Source organism: Rhea americana, unplaced genomic scaffold (assembly GCF_003343005.1).
Source record: "Rhea americana isolate MKP2758 unplaced genomic scaffold, rheAme1 scaffold_60, whole genome shotgun sequence".
NCBI lineage: Eukaryota > Metazoa > Chordata > Aves > Rheiformes > Rheidae > Rhea > Rhea americana.
The window spans coordinates 1595943-1616120 of record NW_028186757.1 but is presented as its reverse complement, the minus strand read 5'-3'; the positions used below and the strand labels follow the sequence as shown (position 1 = coordinate 1616120).

The 20178-nt window shown below is 34.7% G+C and overlaps 1 protein-coding gene across 1 annotated transcript in view; it reads right to left on the bottom strand.

Annotated features, from left to right (window-relative positions):
• SPOCK3 (SPARC (osteonectin), cwcv and kazal like domains proteoglycan 3) overlaps positions 1-12261 on the bottom strand; it is a 167600-nt gene extending 155339 nt beyond the window's left edge. The window contains exon 1 of the mRNA XM_085319880.1: positions 11980-12261. Within this exon, the coding sequence (XP_085176006.1) occupies positions 11980-12261 (282 nt within the window). The remainder of the gene's footprint in view (positions 1-11979) is intronic.
• Between the last annotated feature and the right edge of the window lie 7917 nt (positions 12262-20178).

Below are 20178 nucleotides of genomic sequence, written 5' to 3'. Positions count from 1 at the left end.
TGCTTTCGGCTGGCTCTGAGGTCAGTTGGGAGCTGAAGCCTTACTATAAGCCTCTGCATATAGAGGCCTACTTTCTCTGTAGATATTAAAGTACTCCATGGAAATCACAGTGCTTGTGAACACAATGCTTACAAGAGCTCACTCTCCTAAATCCCCTACCATATCATCTCTCAGGCTGTGAGAGAGACGCTTCAAGACAGCAGTTAGATCCAGAAGCAGAAGACACTCCAGCTTTGCCCCAGCTCCAGATTTTGTGCCTGAGATTACTTTTACAATCTTCTTCTTCTCCCGTCCTCACAGACTAAGTGAAATCAAAGAAAATGATCAGCTGCCTCAACAGTAGCAGAGAACACAGGTAAAAGGCTCAGAGGAGAGCATGCTAAAATCAGCATGAATCTCCTGCTGGAGAAATCTTAAGAAAAAGCTATTGATTAAAAAAATAAAAAGTCTACTCTCTATGATCAGTGAACACAAAGAGATCTCCTTTACTACGATGAGATTGGGAAACTACTATAACAAACCCTTGTGCATACAGATAAAAAGAGATAATAAAGTAGCATATGACAGATGGAAAACTTGGACCAAAATGCCCAGAACAGAAACTAAAAGAAATCTAACATTGAGGAATATATTTATGATTTTATATGCATTTTTGCTGATAAACAGTTAAAATCATGATGACAATGAGATTCTAATAAAATTATAGTTTTCTCATAAAAATTAAAAAATAATAGTTATTTGTACCAGGTGGCCTGAACAACAGAAACCTATCTTATGTAAGACAACCATTAAGATTCTACCATCTGTCTGGGCAACCCATTCCAGAGTTTGATCACTTTCATGATAATTTTTTTTCCTTTTACTTAATTAGGGGTACCATATTGCAACATTTCCATTGCCTCTAATCTTCTTTCTGTGCATCACTGAAAACAGTCTGGATTCATTTTTTCTACATTGACCCATTAGGCAGCTGAAGACCGCAACAAGATCTCCCTCAGTCTTCTCTTGTTAAGACTGGACAAACCCAGATCTCTCAACCTCTCCTTATACAAATACTCTTCAAGTATGCTATTTCTTACATGACCAAAGGCAAAAGTAAATAAGCCCATGCTTTGTTATTCTGTTACATAAAACGTCTTGTACTACAATGAATTTTGAAGTTTTAGCTTAAGAAATATCTATAGTGTATAAATGTAGATCACAACATATAGAATACTTCTGTCATCTTCTGACTATAATTTATGGTTTACCCCCAAAAATACAGATCTACCTTTCTGCTTGTCAGCCCCTAGAACACATTCAGGCCAGCAGCTCTTTTACAGAATAGGTTGAATATTGAAGCTGTGCCCATGAATATTCTGGCAAGTTCTGAGTTGTTCAGGTATATCATCATTGATGAGCCTAATTTCCAGATGCATAGCACATTTTCCAGATTATCATTGCCCAATGCCATTTTTTGGAATAAAGTGCTTTTTTTGGAATAAACCGCATAAAGATATGATATTCTTGTATGGACTATTGAGTTCTCCTGCTCTACCAATAAAATTATCTAAGAAATAACAGAACTGCAATAGACATATATTTTAATATATTTTATTTTTAATATATTAATATCTCTTCTCATTTTCCAAAATACTTTGGACTAAATCTGTCCATCTTACTTAACTTGAGAAGTACTTTATTCCAATGAGGATATTTAACTGAAAGAACAGGACTAAGAACAGAACTGTTGTATCATGTTAAATCTTCATTATAGATTTCTGCTTGAAAAAGGGCAATAAAGACCTTCCCATGTATGATGAAATCTATCAGATAAAGGTAAGCAAGTATATCCAAATTGTTACTGGACATGTATTTTCCTTCATCACAATTAAGTAGGCATCTGAATTTTACATAGAATCATTTTATAAAATGCTAGATTCAAGAGAATGTTCATACTAGAGTGTGTAGAAAAACAGTATCGGGTCTCAAACTTCTGAGGCTCTAAATATATTGTTGCTACTAGCAAATTGTTTACAAATATCTAAACACTCCAATTCATTTCTTGCATTCTGTCATTCCAATCCTTTTTCTCTATGCCTGTGAGTCAAGTTATTTCTATTATTTGCAGTCACTATACTTAGTCTCTCCTAATGGCATTTCTTGTTGAAATTTCTGAATTTTCCTCAAATTTGCAATAATTTGTTTAATCCTTGTTGGCAGCTCATTTTTAGGCAAAAGCAAAATGGAAAAGACAAAGAAAATTTTTCTCCTCCAATGAGTCTTTCAAAATAAAAAAGAAACATACAAGTGGCTCCAAATACAACACTGGATATTAATGTGATTAATCTATAGCTTGAATAAAAATGTCTTTTTTATTCAAGCTACAGATTGATCAAACTAATCTGTACTACAGATTATAAACTACAAATTAACCTGTGCATAGAAAGTTATCCAGCACTGGATTCACACAGGGGAGCGACACAATGTTAACAAGCATCACAACCAGTTAATATTGTGTACAGTCCTGCAATCTGAATGCTGCTCTAGCTATGCAATTGCAATAAAGCTCCTCTGTGAGGTGAAGATCAAGCCTTGTGATCAAGCCTTACTTCTTATCAGTGCCAAATATTTCCCAGGCGTCCCTTCCACAATCTCCCACCCCTTTCTCCTGGTTTTGTAAGGGTTACGTTAGTTATCTGTGTATGTGCAAAAACGTCTGCACAGGGGAGGAAGCTCAGGAGAACTAGAAAGCAGGAGGAAGTTATAAAAAGTGTGGGGGGGGAGTCAAATAAATAAGTATGAAACCTTGAAAAGATATGATTAATCAAACTGGCAGCATCAAACTGAGCATCTAACAAGTCTCTTACATGGCAACTGTCTTCACTGCAAAACAACATTAAGCACATGCCACAGCTGAAGAATCTTATTATTACTTGTGCCATAGAAATGGTTTCAGTAGTTACACGGCTTAGGGATGCCACAAAATTGAAAACAGTGCTGTTGTGAAATAACAGCTTTGCACTGTACCCGTAACATTGTTGAGACTGTCAGAGAGCAACTGATTCTAAAACATGAAAAGTGCATTATCTATCACTCAGTTCTTTCAGTTCCCTGTATTTGTGAGGTATATGGTTGATGGTTGTATTGAATGATCCCCCGGCTCTTTTGAAAAGCTGTACCAAAGCTCCAAAATAGAGTGTTTATTCAGGACACTTTAGGAAGAAATCAAGATTTCCACATTGAACAAGAGTGGCATACTGCAGTACAAATACAGAATACTAAGGCAGTAACGGGCTTAAAATTTTTAAAAAATTTCCATATCCTACATTATCACAAGATTTTGAAAAGTTTTCTCTAACACTGTCCATGCAGATTTGTTGCTGAGAAAATGCCTGAAAACATACATGGAATTCTTGTCTATACTGTTAAAATAATAATGAATCACTGTGAGCAACATCCAATGACTACGACTTCTTTTGTGCCCTTTTCCCACAATGTACTAAAGAGAATTCTTGTTAACAGACCACTATCTCAACTTTTCCAACGAAGAATTAAAAAAAGAAGATTTTCCTGAAGGACTAGTTGTTTACCTTGAATTAACTAACGCCATGTTATACTCTGGGTACAATAAAGGTACAATAAATTATTGAACAATTTTAAAATTTCCATTCTCTAATGCAAAGGGAAAACAACAGTATTTGTTGATCTTCAGACTTCAAAGAAGCTAAAACTGTTTCAAGGAGCATAGGGAATTTCAAAGTTATACGTTCAGATAGCAGTAGCAATATCATTTTCCAAGTATCTCATGAAGGAAATTGAGGTGGTTTGAAAAGCATTGCACAGCAAAACCCTTGCAAGAAAAACTGAGAATATTCTTCCTATAAGAAGGTCTTGTTTTGTCTGCTTTGAGATACCACTGATTTCTGTCACCTTCAGAAATGGAATTCTCATTTTGTCTGTCTAGTTTTTTCTTCTGCAAAAGTGGTAATAGGTAAAAACAAAACAAACCTCCCCCCCCCAAAAAAATAGAAAAACACAAAAAACCACAAACTTGCAAACAAAACTTTTCCTACTCCAACTTCACAAGGCTATCAAATTGAAATGCAGAAGTATTCCCAAAGTCATTTTTTTAAAATCGTTTTATACTTTTCTAAAATAACTGCAATCCCTAATTGAAAAGTCTTGTAATACTAATCAGCCAACTCAGAACATTTTCACAAAGAAGACTGAGTCTAGGAAAAGCTCAGTACACCCTGAAATTATGAGAAATTACAAAAGTCTATCAACTCCAGATTAAATACATCTTAAAATTGACAAACTTCAAAGTATATAAAATAATAAAATATGTATTCATAATCATATATAACAATACATGAATATTAAAACATTCTATCATCAAAATCACAAAGTGTCAGTTTCTTATATGCAAGTTGCCAGCAGAATTAACAATAGTTAATATTTCTACTTTTCTCTTAAATAAATAAAATGTAACAAAATACATGCACCTGCCAATACTAGAAAAGTATAGGTTCCAGATATATCCTACACACTGGACTTGTTCATATTAGCAATTTTGCTTTCACTTGTATGCACATTAACCATTTTAAGAATGTTTAATCAGTCCTCAGCAAAGTAGCAGGTAATTACTAAAAATACAGATGCAGTTCCTAACCAGTATAAGTAAAAATAGAAGTAACGCATTTGAGCTTTTAGGTGCCACTTGGGGGAAAAAAAAGTCTTTTGGAATACATTGACCACAAATAGTTAACCGAGAAGATAAATATTCTAAAAAGCAGTAAAATAATGCTATTCTTCTTGCATTCTTCTAATGCTATTCTTCTTCTTGCTTCACTACCTGAAGGGATTATTGAGGTTTCTCATTATGTAAGTTTTGACTTCTGAAATATGCTATTATTATAAGCAATTAGAAAGACATAAATCACAAAACCAGAATATATAAATTATTGCTCTTTTAACAATGGCATGTAAATCACATAACCAGAATATATAAATTATTGCTCTTTTAACAATGGTATTTGCAGTCAAAATAGTTTCCTTCATTTCTAGGTCAGTCAAAATCCACCATATATGTGAGACTGTTCAGAGAACTATTCATATCTAGCTCTTTTCTATTTGTCCATTGATCCAAAGTACACAATGTCCAAAGTCATTCATTCTACTCCTGATTCTTCTGTAAGGGTATTTCCTCCATCAACTTCCATGTCTTCCCAGTATAGGACAGAAATTTCCTTGTAAATCAAGTATTTATCAACATTCTCTGCCTTTTGGGTATTCTTTTAATCAGGATCAAAGTAATCTAAGACATCAGTAATGGCTTCTTGTTTGAGTATTGGGCAAGTGACCTTCCTGGCTGCACATAATTTTTATCCATCTTGTCCAGTTAGAGGAAACACTATTCAAGGATTGAAGCTTCTCTTTTTCCATTCCTATAAAGATATTTAGTAGCCTAGAGCACAATCTTTAGAACTCACCAGAACTAACATAAAACAAATTAGGAAGAAAGAAAAAGTTTGTTCTTAACCACATCCACTGTTAATCACATCAGTTATTAACCACACCAATACAATAGCTGAATACAAGTTCTGTTCTATTCATCAATTACTTTTATGCTAGTCTCACCTAAAAAGAACTTCCTAAAAAGAACCTCTTTCCTAAGCACCCACTGACAAAGCCGTCATTGCTTAGAGTATATGCCAAAGACAAAAGAGCAGTGTGACCCTAATTAATGCAGTAGATTACTCACCAGCAGATTTATTTCATGTAATAGTATTTAAAAAGCACAGATTTGCAGTTGATGAAGGAAGTAAAGACTCTCTGAAATCTCCAGGTAACCGATAATTTTAAAAATAAATCTAAGTCAAGCAAGAAAAAAGTAAGATTTACCATTAAACATCCTTCCAAAATGAACTAAAAGTAAGTTAATGTCTTCCTTCAGGATAAATCTCTGTTTTTCCTATGTAGATGTAAAAGGACTTTGTATAGCAGAACAAATTCATTCACAGGGATACAGGGATTTTCAGAGCTTGTCAAAAAAAAAATAAAAGGAAAGAAAGAAAAAGAAAGAAAGAAAGAAAGAAAAAGAAAAAGAAAAATCCAAAAACTCTGAGAATTCTCCAGACATTGATCCATATGGTATCTTTTGAAGGCATGTATTAGAGTTTGTTGAGATAAAGGCATGATTACTGGGTCCCCCACTACATATATTCAACTCCTCATATTTCTATTTGTATTACATGCTACCATACAGTGCTTTGTGAATGTAGAAAGAAAGGCTTCTTTCCCATTGTGAATTCTACAGGTGCTTGCTAATTCTGATGAAACTTCAGAAGCCAGATCAAACTCCAGTTTTTTAAAGTTGATTCAGAAAGTTTGTAGTTGAGGGTACTTTCTATAACAACAAATGGGAAAAAGGAAAAGCAAATTTTACCATTACAGAAATAAGAAATACACTTACATTGTCTTCATAACAGAAATGTGTCAATAAGAGGTGAATTCACAGGCCTATTTATAGCCAATTCTCACTCTGTGAATACTTAACACAGTTTCAGTTCCTTTGAGAACGGGAGATCAATTAATTGATTTCCCAGTATCTTAAAAAACACAGTGCAACTCTTGAAACAATAAAGCTATTTCCATTACACAGCTGAATTGATGGGAATGTCCAGTGCTTGAGACAACACAGTATCGGATCTGTAGACTGCTGAGAACATTATTTTGTTTAATACCACAAATCTAGATAGAATAAATTATAATTTATGGCATAAATACATGCTATATCTTGCTTATAGGATGCTGATATTCTCAAAATGTCAATTGTTTACCTTCTATAACATACCTAAACTTAACTCTAAAAACTTATTAATCAAATTAATACATTAAATTAAAGAGTTAATATTTGTTTGTTGCATGCCTGCAGTGGGTGGAAGAGAACACTGTTGATTTGTTTTGTTTTGTACATCACTATGCCCATTATGTTTTCCACAATGGGTCAGCTTTGTACTGTAGTCTTGTGTTTATTTCCTAAAATATGCAGTTTCTACTATCAAAATTTCTTAGATGAGGGAAAAGAAAAAGCAGAAGGGAAAAGTATTTTGGAAGAGTATTTGTTTGTTCCAATTCAAGAGGTTTGGTTTTGTTACTGATGAGTCTGAAAAATATGAACAGAATTACCCCTTTTAGCTCTCAAAAACTCATCAAAATAAAATTTCCTTTCCACAGCATATAACACAAAAGAAGCAGGTCAGAGATTTTCCTCAGGTCTCTGGTTTAGCAAAAATGATAATCTTAGCATTATAAAATCTTCTGAAAAAAAAATGTTGCAGGTCTGTTTATTATGAATGCCAACACCTAATACTGTGGACCTAAAACTGCAATCTGCCTTTGATAAGATTCTCTGCAATGAGACCATAGCTTATTTCCATAGAGAAGAGACAAATACTTTGGTTTGTGACTCAGTTAAATCCAAAAGATCTCAGTATCAAAATTTCTAGGTAAGTTACCCTTTCAAGACCTTTGCTGGTAATTTGACAGTCCTGATACCCTGGGGCTTGCTGTCACCTGAATTCAAAGTCAATGATCTGATCCACTGATGTCTCAGTCTCTGTAGCCTTTTTAAAACATTACAGCTGTCATTGAAGCCAAGGAATTATTAGATTCCACTAAAGAAACACTCACTTTAATGGTGATCATAACCAGCAATGCAGAATAAATCTCTCCTTTCCAGTTTGTAGCCATATCTGCCAAACAGAGGTAAAATCTTATCTCTTGGAGACACCAAAGGTTATCCTAAAATGTTTATTTTGGGGTTTTTTGCAACCTTCCTCTCAAAAGTCTCCAGACTTCAGCAACTAAATGAACCACTGTCCTAGATCAAATAGCAGATGAAGTATCGCTGTTCCTGTCAATAAAGCCAGTACTTAGCCTGACAGAAAACTAGATATAATGTTGTCTATGTATGGTACAATGTTGTCTCTGGTTAGGAGACAAAATTGGTCTTTGAAATGCACAGTAGACTATCATTACGGTTTAGGCTGCCTCTTTCTATTCTTCCCAGGTGAGAGCTTTTTCAATGCAATTCCATTCCCTGGACCCACTGCTGCTTCAGCCATCATACCTGACTTCAAACTTCATCCATTTTCAGTGGCTCACCACTTATCTGCCCTCTGCTCATATCCTCTCCCTTCATGCCCATGGTACATTTCAAACTTCCTACTTCAAGAAATAAGAATCCAAAAATTCCCTTCTGTGGATTTCTTCTGTATAAGGAAAAAAAATCAGAGATGAAATAGAAGCAAGGGGATCTGTTACATTACTCACTTATACTCTAGAAAGGCTTGCCAAAGCGTAGCTCTGCTTTAGTACTCTAGGTTCATGAAAAAAAGCTTCTAGACACTTAAGTCTAAGCTCATATTAGCTATGGTCAAGTGCAGCAATGATCTAAAACACCTAGTATCAGGAACTGCAAAGGTTGGCCCCAGGTCTTGCACTAGAGTGAGTCCAATCCAAAAAGTATCAATGATTATAGTATCAATGTATCAGTGACTACCAATATAAAATTATTCTGAATTTTGCATGTGTGTGTTTTTAGTACCATACTGATATTTATGTTATGTTTAACAAAGTACAGGAATTTTAAACTTTGTCAGAATTAGTAAAGAATCTGGATGCTCAGCAGGCCACTGTATTCATTCTGCATTACATATGTCACCTCTTTGGACACTAATTGCTCAGACAGGGCTCCAAACTGTAACAATCATGGTAAGATGTACAGCACTTCCAGTTATTAGAAACAAGTCAAATTCAAATAGTGTAAAGCTCTTGTAACTCAATACTTATATTGTAGTCTAAAAGCCAAAACTGTAAACACCTTTACATGAGTTGTGAGAGATCTTTGTCAAATGGATAGACATAAGGACAAGTGCTGGGTTTACAGTCCATTTTAAAACAAAAAGCACAACTTTGATCTTAAACAAAACTTCACATCAAAAAGCAACAGGACATCAAAAGGATATAAAATTGTGCTTTAGCACTTTTGTCAAGAATTCTGAAAAACAAATTAAGGCATTTAAAATGAAAATTAAATGAATCTGCTGAACTAAAATTATATTCAGCAGTGTTTTCTGATACAGAATTACTTATGACAGCCTCAGCAGTGATTCATATCCAAATCTTTTCAAAAACCTTTCAATATTATATGAAAGGATTTCAGGTACGATGTTAATGGGCAGCAATATAAACTGTAAGATATAGTGCTTATCTTCCAGTCTGTCTCTTTTAATTAATTTTCACAGAGATTACTCAGTTCTTTTGTCTTGGGTAGAATACAGATGACAGGTAGGTTCCTAATGTGATTTGCATGTTCCAGTTCTCCTCCTCCTTTCTGGATTGACAGCACTGCTTTGCAGCCACTTCAGGACAAGTGGCAGCATCCATTTGCAGACTTCAATTCTCTTGTCACCCTCCAGCTCCCATTTCTGTGCTTCCTCTGAACATTTAGAGCAATGCATTTGGACTTCAGCCAATAGCCTGTTGTGGAGACTCCCTCGCTGCTGACACTTCTTTAGCTTTTATCCCAACCCGCTCAATTAAGTTATCTTTATGTTTTCATATGACAACACAGAGAAGGAGGAGAAAGCTAGAACACTAGCTTTGGCTTACAAATAAAAGGAGGAAGAAGAATCAGTAATTCTCTCTCAACTTGTATGCATGCTTTTTGGTATCTGAATAGTTTTGGCTGCTACTGAGAAATTTAATATTTAAGACTGGAATACAATTCCAGATTCTGAAGACAACCGCGCATGGGAAAATATGTTATTCAGTTCCTATCCTCCACTATTTGTAACATTAGTCCCATCAGAGCTTTCCCACTTACTACCAAAATATTAAAAAAGACTTAGGAATATATGAATTTGGACAATGGCTTTTCACTGGGTTCTCCAAGTTCAGCAAAAAAAAAGGCAAATATTGAGGCATTCCACCCTGCATGATTGCCAATAGCAAGAAAGAAGTCTTCAGCATATCACTACAATACATACCTTACAAACAAGAACTATAACTTGGAATAGCATTTCATACCAACTTTATGATTGCTTCTTTCCATATTTTCTTCCCACTAGAGAGTAGACACTATATCTAAAAGAGCCAGCAAAAAACTACTGTATTATCCAAAAAGTTAGATGGCTTAACACAAGCATGCACACACAAAGAAACATATACAAACACACACAATTTTAAGAAACTGCTTTCTCATTGTTTATAAGTTGTCAGTTATTTTCCAGAGCTATAATGAAACCACTGAAGTCCTGTTTAAGAATTATGTGCTGAAATCCATACAATTCTTCACTGCCTATGTATGAAGATGCCTTTCTTTCAATCTGTGTGGTTTATTCTGCAGCAAAGCATGCCAGATTAGTTAGTTCTGTTATGAGATACACAAACACATATGCACACTTTAGCAAGTAGCACTAGTAGAAATTAAAAAATGTGTCAATTATATTTCTGTGGCCCTCTATGCAGACCATTGTATGTTTTATGTGCTTTAAATAAGCTGTATTTTAGTTTGTAAGAGTTATTTTTAGCTGGAAAACATTTTTTCTAGAAAAATTGAGGAATATGAAAATAAAGTAGAATGACAAATTCAGGCTCACATTTAATCGTAAGCAACTGCCACCATATAAAGAAAAGTAATTTTAAGCATAAATTAGATGCTGCTTTGCAAGTAAGGTTAATCAGCTCTTTTATAACCTCATTTCAGAAGAGAACATACTTACACTTGAAACTCAGTAAAACTTTAAACTGGTGCATTAGTACCACCAAATACATATTTCAATTTATATAATTATTTATATCTAATACAAATGCATTAGTTTCATTCTTTTTTTCTGGAAGTTTGGTTGGTGCTATAAAGATAACAGTGTTTATATCAGAAATTAATTTTATGTTTCGCACAACTTTGTGTATCATTGTGTATGATAAACTATAGGAAAGATTCCACTTAAGAAACAGAGATATAACGAACAGGAGAAAGATGAAAACAAGACAGTGAAAAAACACAGTGTTTGAGTTCTACTGAGACTTAGAAGAAAGAACTACTATGGGAATCAAAAATATCTGAATATAACACTTAAAACTCAAGATGATTTTATTTCATTTTGAAAAACCTGAGTCTTTAATAAAGAAACACTAGGCAGAGTATATTTTCTTACTCTTTACAAAAAAAAAGGGGGGACACTACAAAACTGTCAATTCTAAGATTTATATCATTTCATTAAGCAAAAAGGTGTACAGGACTTCCATCAATTTTGAAGCTTTACACAAACAGCCTACTACAAAACCTATGGTTTGGGTTTTTTTCCTTTTTTCTTTTTTTTTTTTTTTTGGTATGTAATATGTATCTGGACTAATGTCATGGGTCATTTATTTGTCACAGGTTTATTTGTCATATGTTTATGAGTTGTTTATGTTCTCCCTGTAGCAAAAAAAAACCCTACAACAACAACAAAATCCTGCTCTCAACTAGAGCAGTTTGCTTAGGTTGTGTCTGGTAGGGTCTTGAATTATCTCCAAAGATGGAGACTCTGCAACCTCTCCAGGCAACCTGTACTTGACTACCCTCACAGGAAAGAAGTTTTCTCTGATGCTTAAATGGAATTTTCTGTATTTCAATTAGTGCCCATTGCCTCTTGTCCTTTCACTGGAAACCACTGGGAGGAATCTGGCTCCATCTTTTTACTCCCTCCCCATCAGGTATTCAAAAGCATTGATGAGATCCTCTCTGAGCCCTCTTTTCTCCATGCTTAAACAGTCCCAGCTCTCTCAAGCTTCTCCTCCTATGTCACATTCACCTCTCCCTTGATCATCTTTGTGGCCTCTTCTGGCCTCTCTCCAATATGTCTAGGTATTGTACTGGGGAGCCCAGAACTGGACCCAGCACACCAGATGGTGTTTCACCAATGCTGAGGAGAGGGAAAGGATCACCTCCTTCGACTTGCTGGTGACACTCTTTCTGATGAAGCCCTGGGCACTGTGGGCCTTTGCCACAAAGACAAATTGCTGGCTCATGGTCAACTTGTTATCTACCAGGACCTCCAGATCTTTTTCTGTCAAGGTGCTTTCCATCCAGTTGGGTCCCAACCTGTAATAGCACATGAAGGTATTCCTCTTAGGTGCAGCATTTGTATTTCCATCTGTGAACTTCATGAGGTTCCTCTCTGCCCATTTCTGGTCTGTCAAGGTCCCCCTAAGAAGCAGTGCAACCATCTGGAGTATCAGCCACTCATCCCAGTTTTCTATTATCTGCAAAATTCCTGAGGGTGCACTCTATCCCATTATCTATGCCATTAATGAAGATGTTAAACACCATTGGCCCCAGTAACAACCTCTGGGGTACACTGATAGTGACTGGCCTCCAGCTGGACTTCATGCTGCTCATCACTTTGAGCGCAGCAGCTCAGCCGGTTTCCAATCCACTTCACTATCCATTTAAATAGTAAGTCCATCCAATTTGTCTAGAGGATGCTGTGGAAGTGTCAAAAGCCTTCCTAAAGTCAAAATAAACAATACCCACTGCTCTCTCCTCATCTACCAAGCTAGTTGTCTCAGAAGGTTACAGGCTGGTCAGGAAAGATTCCCCCTCCATTCTGACTACTTCCAATCATGTTCTCATCCTTCATATACTTGGAAATGGTTTCCAGGATTATTTGCTCTACCACTTTCCCAGGGACTGAGGTAAGGCTGACTGGCCTATAGTCCCCTGGATCCTTCTCCTCTTCCTTCTTGAAGACAGGGCTGACATTTGCTTTCTTGAATTTTGTAATTCATTATAAAAACTCCTAAGAAAGAAAGCTTACTGAAACTTCACTTTCAGCCTATGCAGTTTATTCTGCTGAATTAACTGATTCTCTTATGTTTTAAAGAAACGTTGTGTTTAAGAATTTAAATGGATTTAAAGATGTACTCAATTTGGGAATACTATTTTCTCCTTTCTTTGCAGATACAAAGCCCATTTGAGATCTCCATCCAAAAGCTTTGAATGAGGTTAGGCATCTAGAATCAGGCTTTTAAGTACTATACTCTGTTCAGGCATGGGGAACAAATGTGTGTTGCTTCAGATATGCTGATGCTACAGTAATGATCCATTACTTTTGTTTCATGAAACTTTTATTAGCCCAATATCTCTGCTGCTTTTTTGAAAGTTATTTTTCTCATTTAACCTCTTTAAATTACACACTTAGTACCCTACTATTTCCTCCAAGTTAGAAAGCTCAAATATGCAAAAAGTAGGGTGTTTATACTAAGAAATAAACGTGAGAACAAGAAATGAAATTTCAGTGGAAATGACTTGCAATATCAACTAACTAGAGTCCTTCCTTTTTCTTCCTGCTGTCCTGTACCCTATTCAGCATACATTCTGTACTCTGAAACATTACTGAAGCATGAGTATGGTGCTTCAAAGTCTTTCAAAAGGTAAGCATGATTCATCTCCAGTTCACAGTGAATCCCTTTCACTTAATGGAGAAAAAAGGTAAGTAAGGTAAGTTAGGCTCTGTATCACACTGCATATCAACAAAAGGATCAGTTAAGGTATGTGGTCAAACTTATTTTTAGTATTTCATAATTTCTGAATCCTTGACTTTGTAACTTTAATGTCCTAGAGGTCACCCTGACAGCTGTAAATGAGATTGAGAATATTAAGGATTTCTTTATTTTTCTGAGATTAGGAGCAAAATTACTTGGCCTATATAAAACAGGATGTTAGAATAAGTGAATATTGATTCCTCCTAGCCTTAGAATTCTAAATCAAGTATATTGCTTCCTACTCCTTGAAATTTTTTTAAATGTAATTTTTTTTTTAAAGAAAAGTGGTAGGATTATTAGAAATACTCAACAAAACAACAAAATAAAGTTTTGACTGAAGGAGGTCCTTCTAACCAAATCATATCTGAAAGTTTCAAATATTTGTAGGACTGGGATTTAACTTCCTCCAAATCTGGCCAAATAAGGGAAAACGTGCATCTTTTGACTGACAAAACCAACTACTCATACAGTTATTGCATCGATTTTAAGCAAGTGTACCAGGAAGAAATTAATTCTCTAGTATTTTCCATAACTTACATCCAGTGGCAACTCTTCCATCACTCTGCTCATTGTTTAGACACAGTTGTTGACAGTGCATTCAAATTTAGCTCTGTTCATGATGACACATCTGCCAGCCATGACGTTGCCTCAAAGAGTCTCTCTCCAGAATATTTCTGTATTCTTCTTTCTCAAGTATCTTGTAAAATCAATTAAAGCAACAGGATCTAAGGGACCACATTTCAAAGGCATCACTGCTTGCCTTCTGAAAATGCAAATGTCCACTCCTTTAGCTTCCCAGAGAAAAGAGTATCATATATTACAAATGAAGAAAAATTAAAATAGCAAAAAAAACCGTAAAACTTGCCTAACAAAAGAAGAAAGTCTTCAGATGTTTCATCGTATTCATGACATATGAGGTTTTGAAAGATGCTGATGTATCTTGATAGTAAGGACAATACAATCTGAAATCACAGAAAGAGTCTTCCTTACCAGTATCAGTAACTAGAAGCAGTAACACCTAGTGTTTTGTCCACTAGTTCCCTGAAGAAAAGTGAGTTACATGGTGCAGCATTGATATTACATAGCTAAGATTATTCCACTCTTTTTCCTCAATTAGTAAAACCTACCACAGCAGCTATGTGCATAGTAAGTATGGTGATAAATATGGGAGACTGGGATTTCTCAGGCCTGGGCTAGCACTTTGAGATTCATTAATGAAGATGATGGTTGTATTTATTGATCTGCAGGCCCTCCTTTCTAATTGGAATAAAAGTAAGAAAAACAGAAAAAGAGAAATAAAAAACAATAAAAAGTAACAGAAAAATGACAATTATTTTTTGTTGTTGTTGTTTTGGATTGCTAGTTTCCTTTTTTTTTTTTTTTTGTCAGCTTGATTTTCAGCAAGGAKCAAGGAAAATTACATTACATGAACTACATGTGATTTCTTTTTAAAAAGGAACATATTTCTACAGAGGATGAGTATTATGAATGAGTAACTATAAATTAATATTTTAAAAAGATGCCATGATACCATCACCTATCTTCCAAATTCTTTTTGATCACCAGTAGTATTGCCATTGGAATTGGATTAAATAAAAAATTCACATGACCTGTAAGCTTGCAAAAGCTGGCATAAACCATAGAAAATAAATTTTTCAGTGCCCCTATGACCGTAAGGATTTCTCCTGTGAAGCTGAGCAACAATTCAATGAAAAGTATCTTTTTCTGTTCTCAGAATGCAGGGTCTCTGTCAAGACTGAGGACCCAGTAATGTTTCCAAATCTCTTTTCTTTTAAAATTTAAATATAACCATCTTGTAATCTGTTAAGTTTCCTGAGCATTTAAATACTTCCATTTACATTATATTTTATATGTTTCTGTTTAAAAATGCCCTATGAAAAGAAATGGATGTTTCATTTATCAGGACTAAGCTGCCATAAGACTATAGCTTTATGTTCCTCTGAAATTTGAATTCAATTTGTATTCCAAAAGAAATACACGTTTTATCCGCAAATTCATGAGACAATCTTTCATCTTACTTCTTTATATAGATGTTTTGGTAAAGAACACTGAGCAAATAAAAGGTAAAATTATATTCAGGGAACATAAGCAGAGAAAAAATAGTGATTTGAACTTCATAACCAATCCTTTAAGCTTTTTTCTTATGATTAGAAAGGATTATCAGATTTTTAAGCTGTCTACATTGATGTTATGTCTAAAGACTTTTGAATCAATAATTGATATGAAATCTGCCTAATCTCGTATCTGTCCTCCAACTAGGGTCCATAGAAAATGTCTAAGAAAGTGTGAGAACTGATCAAGTATGTAGTCATAATCCTATAGTGTACCCTCACATTTTACGGAAATCTGGAACTTGAGGTATTCCATAAAGAGAGGTGGTTTCCTTTTGCTGAATAACTTTTCATAGATTTCTTACATGAATCTTCCCAAGTGCGTTTGAATCCATGGTACATTTTTCCCACCTACAGTGTTACGCTGCATGTAGTATGAAACAGTTTAATTATGTACATGTAAAAAGTATCTCCATTTCAGTCTACTAAATTCAAGTCTCATTTCATTCTTTCATTTAAAAAAGAATGGGTTATTGTCCTTGTTCATCTTTGCCATTTCACTCAAAACTTTAGATCTAGAATTGGTAAGAATCAGTTGATCCATTAAAGAGAAAAATCAACAGTTGGGTTCAGTTGCCTATATACAGCTAACGCCTTTCTAGAATACATAGGGAATTCCACTGGACTTTTCCTGTCACCTCAGAAGGCCATGACTCTACAGCAAGTCCCATTTCACATTGGGTTATTCTATGTGGATACCTTGGCTTATAGGGTATCTCAAATGGCACTAGGTACTTGTGTAAATAAATCCTGCCCCAAAGGGCCATCCAGTAGGACCCAAGAACAGATAACTATCTCTAATAGAATAGATACAGATAAACAAACAGACAAATTAATGTCTCTTGAGACAAAAGGAGGGCAAAATCCCTTCTTCATTGCCTCTTCTCCAGATTGAGAGTCTTAAAATATTAAGTTGCCCCCTCTGAGCGTCTGCTCTGTTTCATACGGTGCATCACTTCTTTTGCTCTTTTTAATATCTTTTCTAATTCTACTATATCTCATCTGAAGCAAGGGGAGAGCATAAACAATGTGCTTCACAGAATTATTACAGTAACTTAACTGTCTCTTCTCATTTGTTTTCTATTGCTTTATAGGAGTTGCTAATATATACTTTGCCCTTTTTTTGGTAGATGAGTCATAAGCTGTCATTCTCATAGCATTTCCTATTAAAATCCAAGATCTGTCTACTGAAAAGTAATAAATACTTTAGACTTACTGCTATGTATGTGAAGTTTGTTTCCTATCATTGCTCACCTATATATATTTATAAATATTTTATATCCTAACTATTTCATGAAACTTACACCAAAATTCTTAAACAATTGTTTTAGTAGATCAAATCTGACTTAATGGAAAATATTTTTCAAAAGATAAATTAATATACAGTTATTATTAACTACCTGAATTTGTGATTCCTACTGGAAGAATCCTATCCAATTGAAAAGTCACATTTAACAGAAAAGGTTTTACTTCTGGTAGAGGACTACTGATCAGCAATATTGTGGAAAAAATGCAAAAACTAGTATTTTTTTCCTTTACAGCATCACTTTATATTAACAGCTTCTTCACAAAAATCTAGTCTAATTTTGTTTTTGAAGGAGTAATTTCTTGCTTGTTGAACAGTTCTAAGTGTCCAAAACCACAACAGAATTGTCTTTAGAGAGAAAAAAAAAAAAGAAAAAGAAAAGAAAAAAGAAAAAAAATCTGAAACTCTGTTTCCCCAGGAAAACAGAATCACAAAGAAACAAAAATCACAAAAAGTGAATTCAAGTTGACATTATATACTATTATTTTTAAAAACACAATAGATTTGAAACAAGTTACTTGTGTAAATTTTCTATGACAATCAAATAAATACATATGAATGCGATACAGAAATCAGTAATGGCAATCTTACATAACTCATTATCTGAATTTTGGATGGGTATTAACTGTACTACTTACTGAAATAAAAAACACAACTTAACAAAATGGAGTAGAAACTTCCTTACTAGTAATGTATGGTACCATTGTTTTGCCCTCTCTTATCTGTTCCACGTAATTCTCCCACAGGACTACAAGCAAGTGAAATGAGAGAACAAAAGCAAGAGACTCCTCAAATGTAACTTCAACAGCAACACATTGCAATTTCCATTCTAAATAAAAGCCTTAGGTCTCCAGCATTTTCTATTCACTGACAAACAGCAACTAAACAATACAATTATTAATCAACACAATGACACAAGAATTACAGACTAACAATGAAAAAAAAGTTAAGTTCTCAACATTTAAATCTTACTAGGATTATACCTTTGACAAAGCACAAGGGAAGCACTTAGCTGAGTAATATAAAAACATAGTAAAGGTGAACTCCTGAAGCTAGTCACACATTTCTGCAAATTATGACATTCATTACAGTGAAAACTTCATGTCACAGCTTCTGCAACCTTAACATTTGTTGAGCAATAACCTCTCAAGTACTGCAAAAATCAAAGTCCCATAGTAAATTCTGATTTGCAGTAGAGTGTTAATATCCGACAGTACATGCTGTATCCTGATATGTATTTTCAAAAAAATCATTATAAAAAAAAGCTTACTAAAATCTTCATGTAGACCTTATCCATCAAAATAATTTCAAAAACTCTTGAAAAGTTAAGTCAACCATTCTCAGTTCAACAATTTCACAATATAATGAGCTTCAATATAGAAATAATGTATTACATAGCACTTCTAACATAATTTGGCTATTTAAAACCCCCATATGACTGAATCATGCTTTATTTTGTCATTTTGCCAAATCAAAGTGCTTATGTTATATTATGGGAAAGGACAATAATGATTTGTAAAAGATGAAACTATAATTTAGTTCATTAAAAACAAGTTTTACAGATGCATATATGCCATACTGCACACACAAATTTGAAATAAACTGTCTGCCTGAACTTCAGCTGTTTTGATCAAAAACAGATAGAGTACATGTAGTAGAAGAAAAAAACACCACCACAAATGAGTGGGACAGAGGACTAAGAAAGTACTCAGCTCAGTCAACACTGATGAAGTGGGTAATTGTCCTTTTAGGAGAGGAATATACGTGGGGCAGTAATTCAGCACGAATTCATCATCTAATGCTTCTAAATTAGAAACTAAATTGGAGCCTGGAAAAAGCAGCAATCTCTGACTCCAGACATTTATGAGCAATGTATGATTACAGCAGCAAATCAAAGTTTTAAAAAGTGCTCTTATAGAAAGAATAAAAGTAAATTATGTCAAGGTCTTCTTGTCTCTCAAAACAGGTCTTATAGCAGGATGGTAGTGGAAACAAACATTGAATAAGAGGTAACACTAACAAGAAACAAAGAAGGATTCAAAGCTGGAGAGACTTTTTTTTAGCTTTGAGGGAACTCATGCAAGATATGAACAGGGCAACAAAAGCATCAGTAAAATGGCTACAGCTGTTAAATGCTTGCTTGCAGACTTACAAATACTGTTTGCTTCTTTGCTGTCATTACCGAACTTGACTTCTAAAGGAAAATATCACATTTCAAGTTACGCAACTCTTCTTTCTTCAAATGAATCTTAAGCCCATGTTGCGATGGTGCAAGGCTACGTACTGCTGTCAGCGCATATAATCAGCCTGCCCATCACAAGAGTAGGTATTGGCCAAAATCTTCATTTTTCTCCAAATAATATTTATGATGAAGATTTTTTTATTATTATTATTTTGTTCAAACCTAAATCAACTGGTTTTTTTGGAATATAAAACATATCTAAACTGAAATGTCCCTAATCTGAAGTCTAGCATGCATATTGAAGAAAGAGAAGAGAAACTGAATACTTCCCTTCCCAAATCTTATTTGAGGTTATGGTGCTATTATGTACAGGTTATTATACTACTACCAAAACAGTCTATATGGTCCCTTATACAAACTCAGGGAGCTGGGGTAAGAAAAAGGAAGATTCGCATATAAAGAGACCTCTGCCCTAGCATCCACCTTCTGCTATGTCCTGATACCTGAAAGGTATTTCTCAAGTTGAATACGGCATCACAGAGAGTGTGTAATTTCTGCCTCCCATTACTACTCACTTTGCTGAGATTCCTCCAAAGCTCCAGAACTAGAAGTTCTTGTGCAGTGAAGTTTTTCTTCTGCTGTAACAGGTCTTTTATTCTAACAGGTTTGGAGAGCAGCAATTGTAATCCACAGCTGGTATTAAATGCTGCATTCCAGGAAGTTATCAATTCATAAGAAACCATGTCACTCTTCCTTAGAAGAGAAGTAGGGAAGGAAAAGAATTACCCACAGGTTTGTTGAGAAGTAAAGAATAGATACGTTTATAGTTGAGAGAAAAAAATAACGATGTTAATCTAAGATCACAAAAAAAACCCCTTGAAATTATAAAATGCAGTAGCTGCTTGTAACATCAAAGAGGGAGGATAGAAAATTGGCACTTAGTGAGCTTCTAGGTGTCTAAGGTAGAAGTAATAAAGAAT